We start from the raw sequence: 17,294 nt of genomic DNA on the forward strand, positions 1-17,294 counted from the left end.
TATTGGTAGCACTGTTCATCAAACAGCTGTGTTCTCCCTTAGGATCATGGAAAGGTTTGGGTTGGAAGAAAGCATAAAGGTCATCTGGTTCCACCCCAATGCCTTGGGTTGCTCTGTTAAATCAGACATTTTAATTGGGTGTTGCAAATTTTGGAGAAATGTGAAACACACCAATTTCCCTTTCAGCACTTCCGCCACCAGCTCTTCCTCCTTTCTGCCCACTTTTTGCCAGCCTGGTGAACATCCTGCAGTCTGATGTCATGCTCTGCATTATGGGAACTATACTGCAGTGGGCAGTGGAGCACAATGGCTATGCCTGGTCAGAGTCCATGCTGCAAAGGGTATGGGGTTTTATTTAAACTAATGCTTGTGCTAATGGAGGAATGGTCATTAGAGCGTTTTGACGTGATTTTATAGATTGGAGTTGTTTACTTGGTGTCTGAAATATACAGAACACTGTAAATGAGAAATAAGTGGTATTTCCTGATGCACAAAACTAGGGAAACCTCTCTGCCTCTTGATGGAATTTAGTTTTTAGGTGGATGGAAGACCCAGGTAAATTTCTAATAGGATGCACATAGGAGGGAAGAATTCTGCTTGAATCAGGGGCAATAATGTTTTTTGTGGTAGAGAACCCATTAATCTGACTTGTTGCATATTAAGCAGACATTGATTTTTTTTCTTGATGTTCCTTTGCTTATTTTCAGTTTAGGCAAAATCACTTTAGGAAAAACCATGAAAGTGCACAAAAAAAAAATTTCTAACTTGAAAATGTATCCACTTTTGAAAACTTTACTGAGCTGTTTGTTCCTTGCAATTTGTAATGATCTTTAGAAACCTGGATGGTTATTGCAGATTTTGGTGTCATGATTACCATTTTCTGGGATGTGCAGAGATGAGTCGTAAACTGCCATCCAGGGGCTGTTTATATTGGGCAGAGTTGTTGGTTTAAGGTCCAAATGCAAACTTTTTAAAAATATTGATGCATTTTTAAATAACATTTTGCAATGAAGCCCCAGTTTTGAAACTGAGTATTAATTTTTTGACATCCAGTCTTATTGAGTGTATATTACCTTTTACAGCTAAATTTAAATTAGCATAAGCAGTTATGTATAACACAAAAAAGTTGAAAATGGAATGATATATTGGTATTATAAATCACAACAATGTAGGTAATCACAACAAATCACAACATTTAGGTAATGTAAGAATGCTAGGTTTTGGAGCAACTTTGAATAAAATAAGTTGGTTAGGTTTTTTTTTTTGACTGAACTAAAATTCAGCCATTCTCAAAACTGTGAAATTCATTAGGGACCTGTCACTTGCTCAGAGACTTGTGGCATTTCTCTGTGATGGTGCCATGCAGTTGTACTGCAACTTTCCCAAGTCAACCACTTTTGTCTTGGAAGTACTTGCAAAGGTGCATATGAGATACCTGCAAGAGGTGGCCCATGCCTAGTGAGGTCTTGTTAAATAGATGTGACTGACTGAGGAGAAATTAACTGTTGTTTATTAAAACAAATTTTAAAAACTTCAAGACTCTCAACAGGTTTTGCCCCTTTTTCTGTAGATACTTGGCCTGTTGCGTTCTAGTTGTGTTACAAATTTTCAGGTGATTATCCTTTCCTTACATGGGTCAGTGTTGATTCCAGGCATCAGTAAACCTTTGGGTCTGGAACATCCTGCCAATTTGTATAGGGTTGTGAAGTGACAGATGCAGCATAACAGAGTTTGCCACCAAGAATGAAGTATCTCAGCTTCAAAATGCCATTCTATCATATAGTGCTAAATAGGGTAATTACATTTTCTAAATTCAAGGAGATTACAGCTCTTCACTGACCTAAAAATCAACATTATTTTATAATGTGTTTCTAGAGAGAACAAATTTAACTTACAAATTTTAATTTTTTGTCGCTAAACTTTGTGCATAAAAAGGACTTAAAGTCTGCTTTGTGCTTGTTCTGTCCAGAGACTTGCAATAGTAACATGCAGGGGATAGGGAGAAAGATGAGAAGTACTGACTTCTCACTCATTAGTCAGGACAGCAAACAGAAGGAGGCAAGTATTTAATATGGATTTTATATGGTTTCAAACAAACAGTGTTGCTCCTGTGTAGTGTAGCTTTGGAATTCTGTATACAGAAATAACTTCAAATATATTCATAATATATAATTGTATTATATGACTTTCTTGTTTCTTAATGAATTACTTAAACTATGTAACAAGATTATATGAATTATGTAAGAAAATAACTAAAATTTGTAATTTTTACCTAGGTTTTGCATTTGATTGGAATGGCACTACAAGAAGAAAAACAACATCTGGAGAATCTCAGTGAGGAGAATGTTGTAACATTTACCTTCACTCAGAAAATATCAAGTATGCCTTTCTTTTCAAATGTCATATTTTATTCTTTTGAAACTGTATTTACCAGAAGAACATATTTGTTTATGCATCAAAATGTTATCAAGGTGACTACAGATAAATGCTTTCTACTTGTGTAGATTCTATGATAGTACAATACTAAAGGCATTTTCTAGAGGAGAAATCCACAAGTTGAGTAATTCCCTCTAGATCTGATTCTTAATATCTTTGACATCTCAATAAAGATTGCTGCATGTGATCAGATGCAATTGTAGAAATCATAGTTGCATTCTTAAATAGTCTTTTAATCTTGTCTCTCTTTTATATTGTCTGACTAATGCCGCTTGTTTTGCTAACACATGAAAGTTCCCTTTAAAGTAGTGGGAAATAAAATATTGGAGGTTCCCTAAATGAAAACAGGCAGGGAGCACATACAGTACATTCTTTTGTAAGAAAATACAGTAAGTGAGCAAAAATTTTCAGAATTTAGAAGTTTAGAAGTTTTAAAACCTTCATGAAAAGGTTTGCAATGTGGGAGAATTAAAAATCACATACTCTTTTGAAGGAATTCTTCAGTTGCTGAACAAGCACTGTTGTTTCTTGTTTTAATGTTAGTGAGTGATTCGTTTGCCAGTAATGGTATAATCAATTCTCATTGTAATTTTTCTCCCAGAACCAGGAGAAGCACCCAATAACTCCCCTAGCATACTAGCTATGCTAGAAACACTGCAAAATGCACCTCATCTGGAAGTGCACAAGGACATGATCAGATGGATATTGAAGGTAGATGTATTTTATATTACCACTCAAAATCATGGAAATGAGACTTTTGAAACTTTCCTAATTACATTGGGATGATTTCCTTATTTCCCGTGTGTATTTGTTGGACCTAGTTTTGCTCTTTGGATTCCAATACTTCACACTGTATAGTCAGTATTATAGTATATAATTGTTGTATTCTCATGACCCAAACAAATTAAAGACTTTTTTTTTTTTTCTTACAGACCTTTAATACTATTAAAAAGCTAAGAGAAAGCTCTTCTTCAAGTCCCGTGGTTGAGACAGAAGGAAATATTATGGAGGAGGTAAAAGCAGTCTGTAAAAGCTGATCTGGAACAGGTCTGGGTGGTGACTAGCAGAGGACTATATTTTTAATTGTAGCTCTAAATCAAACATGGGAAGCATCAGTGACTTCTGAAAGTCTGTCTCAGTTTATAGATCAAACTCAGTTGTTTAAGGAACCTATTGGTAAGGTCCCTAAGCTGTGTTTCTTTGTTTCATATTTTGTCATCTCCAAGTCTTTTGTAATTCTACTCCATAGAATTGTGTGCAGTACAGTCACAGCATTAAATGTTTCTGCTGCTCCCATAATTTCAGACTCCATGGAAAGTTGCTAAAAGAAATGGTTGTTTGTATATTCTTACCATGGAGATCATTCCAGAAAAGCTCTTCCAATGTGTGTAGGTGGATATGGCATTCTAGGTACTGCACACAGACCTTGGAGTGCTGTAGTGCTCCATTGAGGAATGCAGCTGCTGGGGAGGGAGAGCAGCACCAGAGATGAGACATGTCACTCTCTTACCCTGATATCCTAGGAGTGCTTAAAGGGAAGAGAAATACAAAATGTAGTTAAATGTTGAGGGGAAGAAATTCCCCTTTCTAGATCTGCAGTTCTGCCTGGCATTGAACACTAGCTAAAGAAAAGAGGGCACAAAATAACTCTTTGGTAGGCTTTTCTTTTGTTTTTTATGAGGTGTTAATTGTTTGGAGGTTAGTAGAAGTTACACATGGCAGTAGCTAAAATAAATAATCTGCTGTAACAAGGCTTCAGAAATGACTGAGTGAACAATACAATTTCAGAGCTCACGCGACAAAGACAAAGCGGAGAGGAAGCGAAAAGCTGAGATTGCCAGGCTGCGCAGGGAGAAGATCATGGCCCAGATGTCTGAGATGCAACGGCACTTCATTAATGAGAACAAAGAGCTCTTTCAGCAGACTCTGGAGGAGCTGGATACTTCAACCTCCGGGGCCCATGAAAATAGGTAAAGGCATCTTGTTTACATGTTTTCTCATTAATGTTTACATCAGATTGTCCTTTTGTTACCGCTTTAAAAAGCTTTTTTTTTTTTTTTATCTTGATGTAAAAACATTCGTTAGTTTCTGAGACAAAAAACCAACAGTAAATGGAATGCTTCCCTCCCCCTCTCTGTCAGAATTGTGGGATAAATATAAAAATAAACAGGCAAATATCTTTTTGTACAAAATCACCCAGTAAATTATTAATAATGCTGAAGAGACTATGCTATTAAGCATGGTAAATTGGAAATAGTTGATTATGTGTCTGTTGAAGATCTGGAAGAATATCTGTTTGGTAGTTGGAAATATGAATTAGAGAATGCTAATGATTTTCTGGGGAAGTGGAGAGTGTTTTCAAAATTCATATCAGACACTTAAGGGATGGTGATGATGGAGGGCTGCAGATTCAGTTTCTGTGTTAAACTGGAGTGGGTTATGCTATTGGGAGGGTTATGAATTTTTTCTAGAAAATACATGCTACTACTGGGCACATAGAAATTGTTATATAAATGCCAAAGCTATTTTTTGTTAGGGAGCATTTATCATAAATTTAAGAAACTCACTAAGCACACATAAGTCATGATCTGAATTATAATGTTTTTCAAATAATTTGCTCACTAATATTCTTTAAATATTCTAGCCCTGTAATTTCAGATGCAAAACTCACAGCCTTGGGTCCAGAGCAAACCAGAGTAGCTGAACCCAGACAGGTTGTTATGTGTATATTGTGCCAGGAGGAGCAAGAAGTTAAAGTGGACAGCAGGGCTATGGTCTTGGCAGCATTTATTCAACGATCAACTGTGTTGTCTAAAAATAGAAACAAAAGTACTCCAGATCCTGGTAAGTATTGTTCATAGTTATTTTAAATATTAAAGAGTGTTTGGGTTACTGTGACAACAACATTTTTTCATCTGAGACACTGACATAGTCTTCTTAATTAACTGTTTCTGAATCGCTTCATTGTAATCAGTGGCAAAACTCCCATATTTTTGGTGAGGTAGAAATGTGTGTGCTGAATAATGTAAATCACTGTGAGGCATGAACTCAATGTTCTGCCATTCATTTGTGAAAAATTATTTATATCTGTTGAAAGAACCCTGAAAATCAGAAGTGTTTGTTCTTAAGCCATGCCTGTAACATCAGAGAGAGGAGGTGTTAATGTAGTGCTTTAAAAGCAGAAGATGTACATTTTCTTCCTCTCAGTAATACTATCTGAAATGCCTCTTAGTGATAATAAAAAAATATTGGATTTAGGTACTTTGTGAAACAGGTTGGTGAGCAAGGGCATTGTTACAAAGGTTTCTCTGGGTTCTGTATGTGTAAACAGGTAGAAATCTTTGCACTGAATTGTTGCTGAACCACCAACACTGCAGATTGATCATGGGGACTTGTACCAGGGCCCAACTCCTCTGAAAGCTTGGTTTGAAGCACTTAAGTACAGTACATACACTCAAACCAAAGTAAAGTGATACTTATAAATAATTTAAACAGTTTAAACTGTTATGGATTAGTAATGTGTTTTATGCTTATTCAAATGAACTACACTTGTGTGATAAAATTAAATAATAATGGTGGCCACATCAATCTGCCATCAAGTTTTATGATAAATGTTTATTTCAAAGTTTGTTTTTTTTTCTTTTAAATACAGAAAAGTATGACCCCTTATTCATGCACCCAGACCTGTCCTGTGGAACACACACGGGTAGCTGTGGACATATTATGCATGCTCATTGTTGGCAAAGGTAAAAGGCTGTATTTAAGTTTTCAGTTCAAGTAACATGTTATGTTATCAGTTTGCATCATGGCACTAATTTTAATGGCAAAATTCCTACCATGTAGTAAATTTGAAAAGGAATTTCAGGAAGTGATTAAAACAGCTTTCTGTTGGATAAAAAGGAGTAGAAATCAAATGCTGTAAACATACTCAAAATAATTTTCATTTACTGTTATCTTGGTAAAGAAGAGTCCAAAGGCATATACATGGCAGCTGTCATTGCCTTTCCTTGTATATCCTGATGCATAATTCCCTGTGGTGCATATATACCTGGAGCTCAGATTTTTTTGGGTTATTTTGCAGTTCACTGCTAGACTGCTAAAATGCTTTTGCTGCTTCTTCTGCTCTCTCCTGAGGTTTTAAATGACAGTGCAACCTTTGCACTCTTAATTCCTCCAACAGATTTAATTTGAAGTAGAAACATTGGTGAACTTGAACTAGTTCAAGTTCATCTTCAGCATAAACTCAATTTTATCCTTTGTTTCCTAGCATTTTAATAAAGCCTTTTGCAGTTATTTTTTATTCTTTGATTTTTGGAGGCATATAAACATGCTTGGTGCTGTGTGGTGTTAATGCCACGTGACAAATTCAAACCATTCATGCCTCTGACTTTGATTAGGCCCTTGCTTTGCTCCTTGGCATGGCTTCTGAAGTGCCTAATTTCAGATTCTGCCTTGTGTATGAAGAGTGTTAGGAGCTCCCAGAGATTCTGTGGCTATTACCACACACAGGTTTCATTTGTGGTCTTTGATGTCACTGCTCACTGTAGATAGGTTTTTAATCTTCTTGTGTAGCTTGTGTACAGTCCTTTGTGGTTGCCATAATCTCCTGGAAATGCCCTTAGGTGCCTGTATTCAGGTCATTTTGGGGTCATCACTGGGCATGCTTTAAACCACATCAGAGGCTTCTGTAATAGCAGTTACATTTAGCAAACTAGTGAATGCAATTCCTTTTCCATAGCGGCTTCAGCCAACACTTTTTTTGGCTGCTGCTGTTTTGGTTGTGGCCTGTAACAGAAAACACTCAAGGAATTGCTCATGGCATCTTCCTAAAAAATTATTTGAAAATGAGTTGGGTTTTTTGGTTTGGTTTGCATTTAAAATTGTTTTTGTTTGTTTGTTTCTTAGTGTTTTTTTGGGGGGGGCCTTTGTTTGCTTGTGGTGTTTTGTTTTGTTGTTTTTTTGTTTATTGGTTTGGTTTGGTTTTTTTAAATGCTTCAACTTCTCTCTGCCTACTTTTTTCCTAAATGTACAGTTCAGACTTAAACATAATTTTAACAGCCCAGTAAACTTCAGCACTTTGGTAGATTTTGGCAGCCATAAGCACTAATGCTTTATCAGTCAGAGGGTAGAGGTTTTCCTTCTGATAATAATCTTACTTATATTTCAGGAAAGGCAAAACTGTCTTCCTGAGAATTTTTTAATTTCTATGTTCAAGTAATAATAATTTGCCACTAATGTCTTCTCTTTTTTCAAGGTATTTTGATGCAGTCCAAGCAAAAGAGCAACGAAGACAACAAAGATTGCGAGTACACACAAGTTATGATGTAGAAAATGGTGAATTCCTTTGCCCACTTTGTGAATGCTTGAGCAACACTGTTATTCCTCTGCTCCCTCCACCAAGAGTTTTGTTTAACAGGTCAGTTTGGTTTATAAATGTTGTCAATAAATGTAAAAAAAACCAAGATGCCAAACCAGCTACACCCCAGAGCATCTTCCTGAATGTTTGTTGTCTTCTGTTCTGGTAAACTCAAGTGGATAGCCTGTCTTATTGTTTTAGTTTTTGGATTTTACTTTGTTATTGTATATTAGGAAAGCATAGGACCTGCAGAAAAAGAACTGAACATAGAAAAATGCATGGGCAGCAGGGAAAAAGCCCATTGAGAAACAGATGAATGATGTTGGAATGCCTATGAAATACTAATTCTGTCTTACAGATTGTTTAAACAGTTTTTTGGGGGGTTTTTTGACAGGTTAGACTTTTCAAGCCAACCAAACCTAACTCAGTGGATCAAAACAGTATCCCAGCAAGTAAAAGTCCTGCATTTTCTTCAAAATGAAGACTGTGCAAGTAAGTCTGAAGAAATCTGTATATTTGTGAAAATGTCATAATATTCATGGAAGAGACCAAGCACTTTGGTTCTGCCACAATGGAGTAGAGAGATGATGGCAGAAGTGGCAAGAACAGCTTGGGATTTGTTTCTGGTGATGGAATTTCAGATTCTGCTTCTGCACTTTTCTATAATGTAGAAATTACATATAGGTGAATAATCAGTGATTTATTACTTTTTGTTTGTACAGGCCATTCTGGTCATTCAGAAAAAATGGATCAGCTACAATTACCTGAAGGATTTAGACCTGATTTCAAACTGAAGTATGTATTTACATATGAGCAAATCATTGAACATTCATCATGAAATCATAACATCAAAATAGAACATAACTTCTGTGCTAGAAGGTCACAATAATTATGGCAAATATATGAATTTTACTTTAATTAGAAAAGTTAATATTATTATGATGACATTGAAGTCCATCCCAGAAGTCCTGAATAATTCAGTAGAATTTCAGACATGAATGTGCAAAGTCATTGTGCAGAAACGTGTTGCAGTTATATATTACAGCATGGAGATTAAGTTTTGTACTTCTTGTAGCTGGATGAAGGATTCATCATTATAGCCAGCAGAACATGTGAAACATGAAGGAGAAGATTATGAAATGGAGAGGATGTTAATATGTAATTTCATCTGTAAAGGTGTATTTGTATTTGGTTGCACATTCTCTTCACTTCAAGAGAAAGCACCAAAACGTGTTATGTGGTGCACACCTTGGTCTGCCAGCTACACACAAAATGCAAGACTCTTGTCCCAGCTGATGAGAGGTTTAGCTTTCAGTCACACACATTTTGTAATTTAGCCTTGACTTTATTGTCTTTGAAGACTGTATGTTCTTAACACTAAAAATGAGATTGGTTCAAAAAAAAAAAATTCAAAGAATAATTGGGGATCTGTCACAAAAAAATGAGGTTGCAGAATACCAGATCCAAAGAAGGATATTGTAGTTGTTGCTTAAATTTGAAAACTCCAGTTGTTCATCTGTGGGGTGAATGCTTATCATTAGAGGTACTGTGCTGCCAGTGGAGGAACGAATGAATTAGTAATATTGTTTTCTTTGTTTCAGGAATCCTTATTCTGAGAGCATAAAAGAGATGCTGACAACCTTTGGTACGGCAACTTACAAAGTAGGCTTGAAGGTTCATCCAAATGAGGAAGACCCACGTGTACCTATCATGTGCTGGGGCAGCTGTGCTTACACAATACAGACTATAGGTACTGATCTGTTCATTTGCCTCCTTTATAGGAGACTTTCAGAATTTGGTTAAACTCACAACAATGAATTTTGTTGGGTTTTTTTCCAGAACGAATTTTAGCTGATGAAGATAAGCCATTATTTGGTCATTTACCTTGTCGACAGGTAAGGAACAAGTAGCAATTCCTTTCTAAATTGGTGGGGAAAAAAAGGGACTTCTGCTTCATTAGTGAGGAATATCTGCATTTTTAAGTTATGGTTATTGGATAGTTTTATTTGTTGGACCCTATTGTTTAGTTGATCTGTATCTCATCATTAAACTATTTTAAAATCACATCTAGCAAAACTGTTCCTATAAATACATAATTTATTAAAGCTGCAGTTTCTCATGGCAACAGTCAAAATAAGAATGCCAAAAGGAACTTGCAATTTGCATAAACATAAGTATCTGTCATATACTTACACAATCAAACTGCCCCCATAAACTGCAGTGGAGAGGCCTGAGAAAAATGCTGTTAAGTCAGAAGACCTTTTCATGTTGAGGAGCTTCATTAACTGTGGCAGTGTCTCTTTTTCTTTGCTTTTACAGGATGACTGCCTTACATCATTAACAAGATTTGCAGCAGCTCACTGGACAGTTTCATCTCTTTCAGCAGTACAGGGTCACTTTTGTACTCTATTAGCATGTAAGTTTGACACCTTTTGCTGGTTTTTTGTGAAGATATATATGAGTACTTTCAGAATGACTGTTAGTACTGAGCTGCTATTTTCACCTATATGTGTTGTGTCAAGAAACAAGACATTCTTTTGGACTGTAGCTCCAAGAGAAGCATAGATATTTTGCTATGAAGGAGTTCTGTTGATTCTTCATTAGAGAAAGATACCTAGAGTAAACGAGAAGGAAATGTGGTCCTTCACAAAAATAATCCACTGGAGCTTTAAACATGAAGAAATTAGGATTAATGTAGTGTGGAAAGGATATTTGCAGAAGTCTGTAATACATTTGCAAACTTCTCTCTCTGAAAAGTAGAATCTCTGATAAGACAGGATTTACTATGTAACATCATATGTTAATTGAGAATTTTAATGAGAACAGCCGAAATGTTCCAAGCTTGAAGCATTAGTAGATACAGATGAAAAGTCTGAAGTTCAGCCTAATGAAGTAATTGCCCATGAGAGGACAGTTCTGAAAGGGTATTTTAAAATGGGATAACTTTTAATATCTCCAGTCAGTAGAGCAGGGAAACTTTTAAAATGCATTGATATAGTGAAATAACTAGTAGATGGAAATCAGCTACTTCAACAAACAGCTGGCAGCTTTATGGGGAAAAACTTAATTGACATCAGTTTGTAGCAGTAATGGTTGAGCTGTTTTCTGTGTGATGCAGAAGAGAAAATGCTGCTGGCTGTTGGACAGGAACTTTGCAATATATGATGTTCTGACTGTTTGGGGTTTTCTTGGAAACTTGAATCAATATTTCTTCAAAACTCTTCTTCCTTCCAACTGACAGAAGCAACTGTACTACTTTTGTTTTTATGAAGGAAAAGTTTCTGCTATTTTATTTTTTCAGGCTAGGGATAATGAAAATTATGAGCCTTTGATCTGTATTCTGTAAACAATACATAAAGATGACTTATTGAAAATAAGTTTGGTTTTGAAAATCTATTGCTCTGGTCATGTTTTTGATACAGAATTTTTCACACTTTTGGGTTGAGTTCCCTGGCTATATGCTGACAAAATGGAAATCATTTGAAATCTGAGACGTGGTGAAATGTTTGCTAATAGAAATAGCTTCCAACTGTCACATGTCTTCAACTCTCAATTTTTTTGGCCAGCAAGGCAGCAGTCTTCAACTGAAGTATTTTTAAGTTGTCATGATGAGACTATTTTTTAATCTAGTAGTGTTTTTAAACTTGGCAGCTTCATACTTATAGCTGTATTGTAAAATATACCCATATACCCAGAGCTGCAACTTTATTACAAATCAGATTTTACTGCTTAGAGTAAAGAAGTAAGCAACTGTTCCTTGATTGTTACTTATAATATCTTGTAGCATTTTCAAAAACACTGAATTTCTCTTTACTTTTAAATGAAGGTGCTTGGAATTCTTTAAGTGTGTGAATTTCTATTGTCAGCTGGAGTGCTTTGGTTAACACTTTGTTGTTACTGTAAATACTACAGAGAGGTAGAGGCCAACACTTAGCTCTACCTTAATTAGAGATAAAGTGATGAATTCAAGAGACTATAACAATGAATTTTTGAGTAAGTAAGGCAAATAATTTATGTGAGGCACATTCAGGCAGTCTTGTGAAGCTAAGCAAATTGCAGAAGTTTTACTGGAGCAGCTGTCCAAGAGACAACCATCAGTGTTCCTGTTTAGACACTATTGTTTTGTTTTATTACAATAAAGTAGGCAAGACCCTTTTCCAATAATGTTGAACAATTCTTGAATTGACTCTTGAAAAAACAGGTACATTTGTATTTTAAGTTCTTTAAGCATATAAATGAAGGAGATGGCTCTCATTTTTTGACTGAAGTAGACTAAAATATTTTCATGTATAAATGTTCAATTAATATTTTTTTTTCTCTCCAAAATACTTAGCACTGGTGCCTAATGAAAAAAATGAGAATCTTCCTTGCATACTTGATATTGACATGTTTCATTTATTGGTAAGTATTTCTTAATATATATTAATAATGTTTTGATCCAGTAAGCACTTCATAAAAACTATTGAAAACTTTCTCTTTATTCTGGGTTAGGAGCCTTTCAAAATGTTCAGGTTTTTAGTATTTTTCACTACTTAATACACTTTAAAGACTTTAAGTTTAATGAAAGTATTCTTAATAAAAGTATTAAATTAAAGGTACTGAATAAAAGTATTGTTTTCTATAAATTAAAAAGGAACAAGATGAGACAGAATGCATACTCATTGTCTGTTAAAAACCCCAAAATACATGAAACACCCACCCCACAAAACAACGAACCCAAAAAACAAACAGACTCAAAACTCTCCTGATAGATAATTGTTGTTCTCTTAAATAATGTCTGTGTAATTAGCTTAAAAATTAGCCTTATGTAGTCTGCTGCCTCCAAGGGCTGTAGCTGTAGCATAGGCAGAGAAAAGGGGAAGATTCAAAAGGAGAAGGAATGTACCAACTTTCTTGTTTTCTTTCCCAGGTAAGCTTGGTGCTCTCTTTCCCTGCCATACATTGTCAGGATTTTTCAGGGGTTAGTCTTGGCACTGGAGATCTTCACCTGTTTCATCTTGTCACTATGGCACACATAATACAAATTTTACTTACCTCATCAACAGGTAATGCTACTTTGTCTCAACTTCTATTGAAACAATTCCTCCAGTCTTTACTTAGGAAAAAGCTATGATGCTGCTGGTAAATGTGTGCACTTTACAGTTACAAAATAGAATTGTTGGTGCTGCCTTTGAGCCCACAAAGGGTGTTGATAAACTGTACTCTGAGTCCAAGTTCAGTCACGGTATCTTTATTGCTCTGCTCCAGGAGTTTCTTGGATCATAGCTAGTCATGAATCCTGGCTTTCCAGCTACTGTAGCAGTACCTGGAAATGTTTATTGCAGCCTTGGCTTAGGCATTGGCTGATGAATGAGTTGCAGTTAGCACAGTAAGGAATCGATGTGTCTCCTGGCAAGAGGAGCTGGATAAGGTGTAAGTTTTCCAAAAGCAAAGAACTCCAAGCAAGTATGTCAAGAAACCCAACCAACTGAACAGCTGAACCAGCAGCTCACTGGAGCTGCCAATAGCACAAGCTTACCACATCAGGTGTGCAGCAGAAAACTGCTGTCCAGTACCTCATGTTCTGTCTCAGTGGAATACTTCACTTAGTTTGAGCGTTTTTATCAGAACTTGAAAAAATACATTCTTGTTGTGTAAACATGTATATAGGAAACAGTTTGTTAATTATTTATTTCCTCTTCAGAAGAGAATGGCATGGACCAAGAAAACACTAACAGTGAAGAGGAAGTAGCTGTGCTTACACTGTATAAATTTCTTTGCCAGTGTACAGGAAGGTAAAACCATGATCTTTTGCTAAAATTTTGTTATTTTTCTCCCTCCTGAGCTGAACATTAACTACTGACTGAATTCTATATACTAGTGCTGTCAAAGATGATACTTTTAAGTTGGGAACTCTTACATCTTGTTTCTAATCCAGCACTTCTCGATTTACTTAAGTAACTATTCCTGTAAATTAATCTGTGATCAGGAAGGTACCTGCTCATGAAGATTGTCTTTGGAAACATTTTTATTAGTCAGTTTCTTTTTTTATTCTTCATTTTCATTAGTCAGAATCTGGAATTGGCAGTGTCTGAGTACAGTTAGGATGGGAAGGGCTTTGAATGGAAAGGAAGTAGGTTTTAGCTATTAGGAAGAACTTTATTTAGGTATTAGGAAGAAGTTGTTTCCTGTGAGGGTGGTGAAGCACTGGCACAGGTTGCCCAGAGAAGTTGTTTATGCCCTATCCCTGGCAGTGTTCAAGGCTGGGTAGGATGGGGCTTTGAGCAGCCTGGTCTAGTGGAAGGTGTCCCTGCCCATGGCAGGGGGATTGGAATGAGATGGTCTGTAAAGTTCCTTCCAACTAAAACCATTCTGTGATTTGAAATGTTTATGCAGAATTCTCCTTAAATTACTGTCTCAGTTGGTTACATTTTTATGAATCTCTGGTTTGTTGTTTTTCTTGGAGATTGCTTTGAAATAAGCACTTTGCATAGGTGATTGTTTCAGTTGAAGTCAGTAATTTAGTATGCAGTGTGACTGCTGACTTACTAAATATAGCTCTCAAACTGAAATTATTAAATAAAAGCAAACTTTTTTCTTTTATTCTCTTAAGTGCCTTGAAAGAAATTTCCTCAGGCTGGCACCTGTGGAGGAATTTAAAAGCTGGAATCATGCCTTTCCTGAGATGTTCTGCTTTGTTTTTTCATTACTTAAATGGAGTCCCAGCACCCTCAGAAATTCAAGGTATTGTCTGCTTTGCATTAAATTAGTTTTCAAGACATAAACATTAATGGTCAAAATAAATTACATTTAAAATCTCTTGTCGGAAGAAGCTGATTGAATTGATGTGGGTTTGTTACCAGTGCAGCATCATGTCAGCATAATGAAACAGGCAAAAAAAAAAAGGGTTGTTTTAAAAATGTATTTTTAATATAAAGGTAAATGCTATTCTAGATTACCTAAAACAGAGATTGATTCCCTTCTTCTTAATAATGAAATTTTGATTGTTTCAAAGCTCCTATGGATTGTTGTTTTCAAATGAGACCTACTTATGCTTGCATTGATTTCATTTAATCAGCATCTGCTAATAATTAATATTAAGGCCAGGTAAGATGGGGCTCTGAGCAGCCTGGTCTAGTGGAAGGTGTCCCTGCCCATGGCAGGGGGTTGGAATGAGATTGTCTTTAGGGTGCCTCCAATCCAAACCATGGATTATTATATCCATTATATACTATTATATCTCTGTAAATTCACTGTTACACCCCAGGGAATTGATGTTGGTAACATTCTTTACTGTCCTCCACATATGGCATATGCAGGGATAGAATGTGAACCTGAAAGTGATCATCAGAACCATTTTAAAAATCAAGTTATGACAATTGCACCTTTTTGTTTTTCAGTAAATGGAGCAAACCAGTTTGAACACTTATGTAGCTATCTTTCCTTGCCAAACAACCTCACTTGCCTTTTTCAAGAAAACAGTGAGATTCTGAACACGTTAATAGAAAGGTAAGTTGTGGTTTTATGCTTAGTTTGTGCTTAATATAATAAGGAATCTTGCACAATATAGTAGTGTAAGTATTCTCCCAGGAATACCTATGGAAGTGAGTCGCAGATTTTGAGCAGTGTTTATGAATGAAGTGTTTTGAGAGAAACCATTTTGGTTGTGTTGGTTTTTTAATAGATGTACTTTGGATTTTTTGCTCATTTCTATTTCTATCATCTATTGAAGTTAAAAGCCAATATTTTTCCTTGTAGTTGGTGCAATAACAATGAAGTAAAAAGATACCTGGAAGGCAAGAGACATGCTATCAGGTAAACGTAAAAACTTTAATGTTGCAGCATTCTCAAAAAACTTTTTCTAATGGATGTTTATAATAACATCATATCTGTTCTGCTTTGTTGAATAATAAAGATATTAGGGAAGTAGTGATTTTTTAATATTGTAAGAAAAGGAAATATTGCCTAAATGAGTAGATTTTAAAGGTGAAGTTTAATATTAGGGTTTTATTTTAGACTGATGTGCAGTCATAAAATTTCATCCCATGTTTCCTATTACTTTGTACCTTCTGATGCAAAAAATATGATGTTGCTAAAAGATGTGTATAACCTTTCTTTAAATATACCAGGCATTGAAGAGCTTTTTAAATTATCTTTTTAAAGAATCCAGTTCCTTCAGTAAAGCTAACACTGAGTCAATTGCTGAAAAGAATATCAGCTTTTCATACATTTGTTCTTGCTCCACAATTACTTTGAATTCAGAATGCATTTAATAGTTAGTGGGTGTAGAAAAGCATTTAGGGTGTTGTTCTTTCTGAAGGCTGGGTAAAAATAGTGGTTATCAATTATCCTAATAATTAGAAATTAATGTGAAGTTCACAGTGCTGTGATTAAAAACATATTCCTGCTTTTTAATCTCCTGTGCTAAATACATAAAGGCAATCTTTTAGCATTATGCATACAATAAGGCTGTGATAAAAATAAAAATTAAACACTCAATCTGAGAAATACCAGACCATGTAACAGAATTTCTTACACAGTAAGAGTATTTTAGTTGTGTAATTGATTTCCTGCCACATGTGATTGTTGGGATCTTTTCTATGTGTTCCTTTTGCTGATTCTTACCTGCTCTTCCCAATCTTATGTCTAACTTGACAATGATGATTTCTTTTTCCTCTCAACATGTTCTTGTACATTGCTTCTGTTACAAAATTCTGTTTGCATTTCACAGTCTAATTTGTATTATTTCTAGAATTGAAGATTATTAGAATTTTGTGTATAGTATCTGTTACTTTTAAATACATTTCATATATTTAAGTATTTGATATTAAATGGGTCATTTACATGGCATGCATATTTCATTCTCTTCAGGATACAGCTTGAAAGTCAGACTATTTTTCATTCAATATCAGTGACATAAAGAAAATACAAACAAACTTATACAGGAGAGAAAAAATATTTCTTTAAATCTATAGTGACCTCATAATTAGGTTTGCTAAAAGTATACAAATGACATGTATTTTCCACCTCTGCATTTTTCAGATTCATAAAAAGTAAGACTAAGAAAAGAGGAGGAGGTTTATTTGAGAGATGTTGTGTGTTCGTCTTTTTATGTTCTACCATTTTACTGGAAGAATGGCAGAAAAGAGGGAAACTTTAAAAAATTAATTACTCACAGATGCTGTTTAGATGAGTCAGGAAAACATGAATGAATTTGAAGCTGCTTGTGTATTATTCATTGAAATATGAGTGCTGATTTGATTGCTTTATTCTAGCTATGCAAGAGAATCCAACAAATTAATAGACCTTCCGGACGACTACAGCTGCCTCATTAACCAAGCATCCAATTTCTCGTAAGTTGTGTGCAATTACAGAGCACCCCAAAGTCTGCTGCTCCTTTCATCAGCTGGGAAACCTTTAACCTGAAAGTTGTCAATGGAATCAGAAAAGGCTCATGGCATTTATCAGCCAAACTGCCCTGTATTTCAGTGAAACAGGGAAATGGAAATTTTAGCTGTTAACT

At 35.4% G+C, this 17,294-nt stretch overlaps 1 protein-coding gene across 5 annotated transcripts in view; it reads left to right on the forward strand.

The window, feature by feature from the left end:
- Positions 1–17,294, forward strand: part of UBR2 (ubiquitin protein ligase E3 component n-recognin 2) — a 55,856-nt gene that overhangs the window by 34,480 nt on the left and 4,082 nt on the right. For 3 of the 5 annotated variants that reach the window (XR_009418208.1, XM_059469630.1, XM_059469629.1), the window contains exons 25-44: positions 187–341; positions 2,277–2,379; positions 3,038–3,147; positions 3,369–3,449; positions 4,225–4,406; positions 5,081–5,280; positions 6,089–6,182; positions 7,691–7,852; positions 8,187–8,284; positions 8,515–8,587; positions 9,394–9,542; positions 9,632–9,687; positions 10,112–10,208; positions 12,126–12,193; positions 12,702–12,837; positions 13,476–13,566; positions 14,385–14,515; positions 15,172–15,280; positions 15,530–15,586; positions 17,047–17,124. Coding sequence is in view for 2 of the 5 variants with exons in the window: in XM_059469630.1 (XP_059325613.1) it covers positions 187–341; positions 2,277–2,379; positions 3,038–3,147; positions 3,369–3,449; positions 4,225–4,406; positions 5,081–5,280; positions 6,089–6,182; positions 7,691–7,852; positions 8,187–8,284; positions 8,515–8,587; positions 9,394–9,542; positions 9,632–9,687; positions 10,112–10,208; positions 12,126–12,193; positions 12,702–12,837; positions 13,476–13,566; positions 14,385–14,515; positions 15,172–15,280; positions 15,530–15,586; positions 17,047–17,124 (2,230 nt within the window). In the remaining 3 variants the exon portion in view is untranslated. Of the gene's footprint in view, positions 1–186; positions 342–2,276; positions 2,380–3,037; positions 3,148–3,368; positions 3,450–4,224; positions 4,407–5,080; positions 5,281–6,088; positions 6,183–7,690; positions 7,853–8,186; positions 8,285–8,514; positions 8,588–9,393; positions 9,543–9,631; positions 9,688–10,111; positions 10,209–12,125; positions 12,194–12,701; positions 12,838–13,475; positions 13,567–14,384; positions 14,516–15,171; positions 15,281–15,529; positions 15,587–17,046; positions 17,125–17,294 lie in introns of those variants that run through there. The other 2 variants (XR_009418209.1, XR_009418210.1) reach the window with 2 other exon arrangements.

The sequence above is a fragment of the Ammospiza nelsoni genome, chromosome 3, assembly GCF_027579445.1.
Source record: "Ammospiza nelsoni isolate bAmmNel1 chromosome 3, bAmmNel1.pri, whole genome shotgun sequence".
In the NCBI taxonomy this organism is placed as follows: Eukaryota; Metazoa; Chordata; class Aves; order Passeriformes; family Passerellidae; genus Ammospiza; species Ammospiza nelsoni.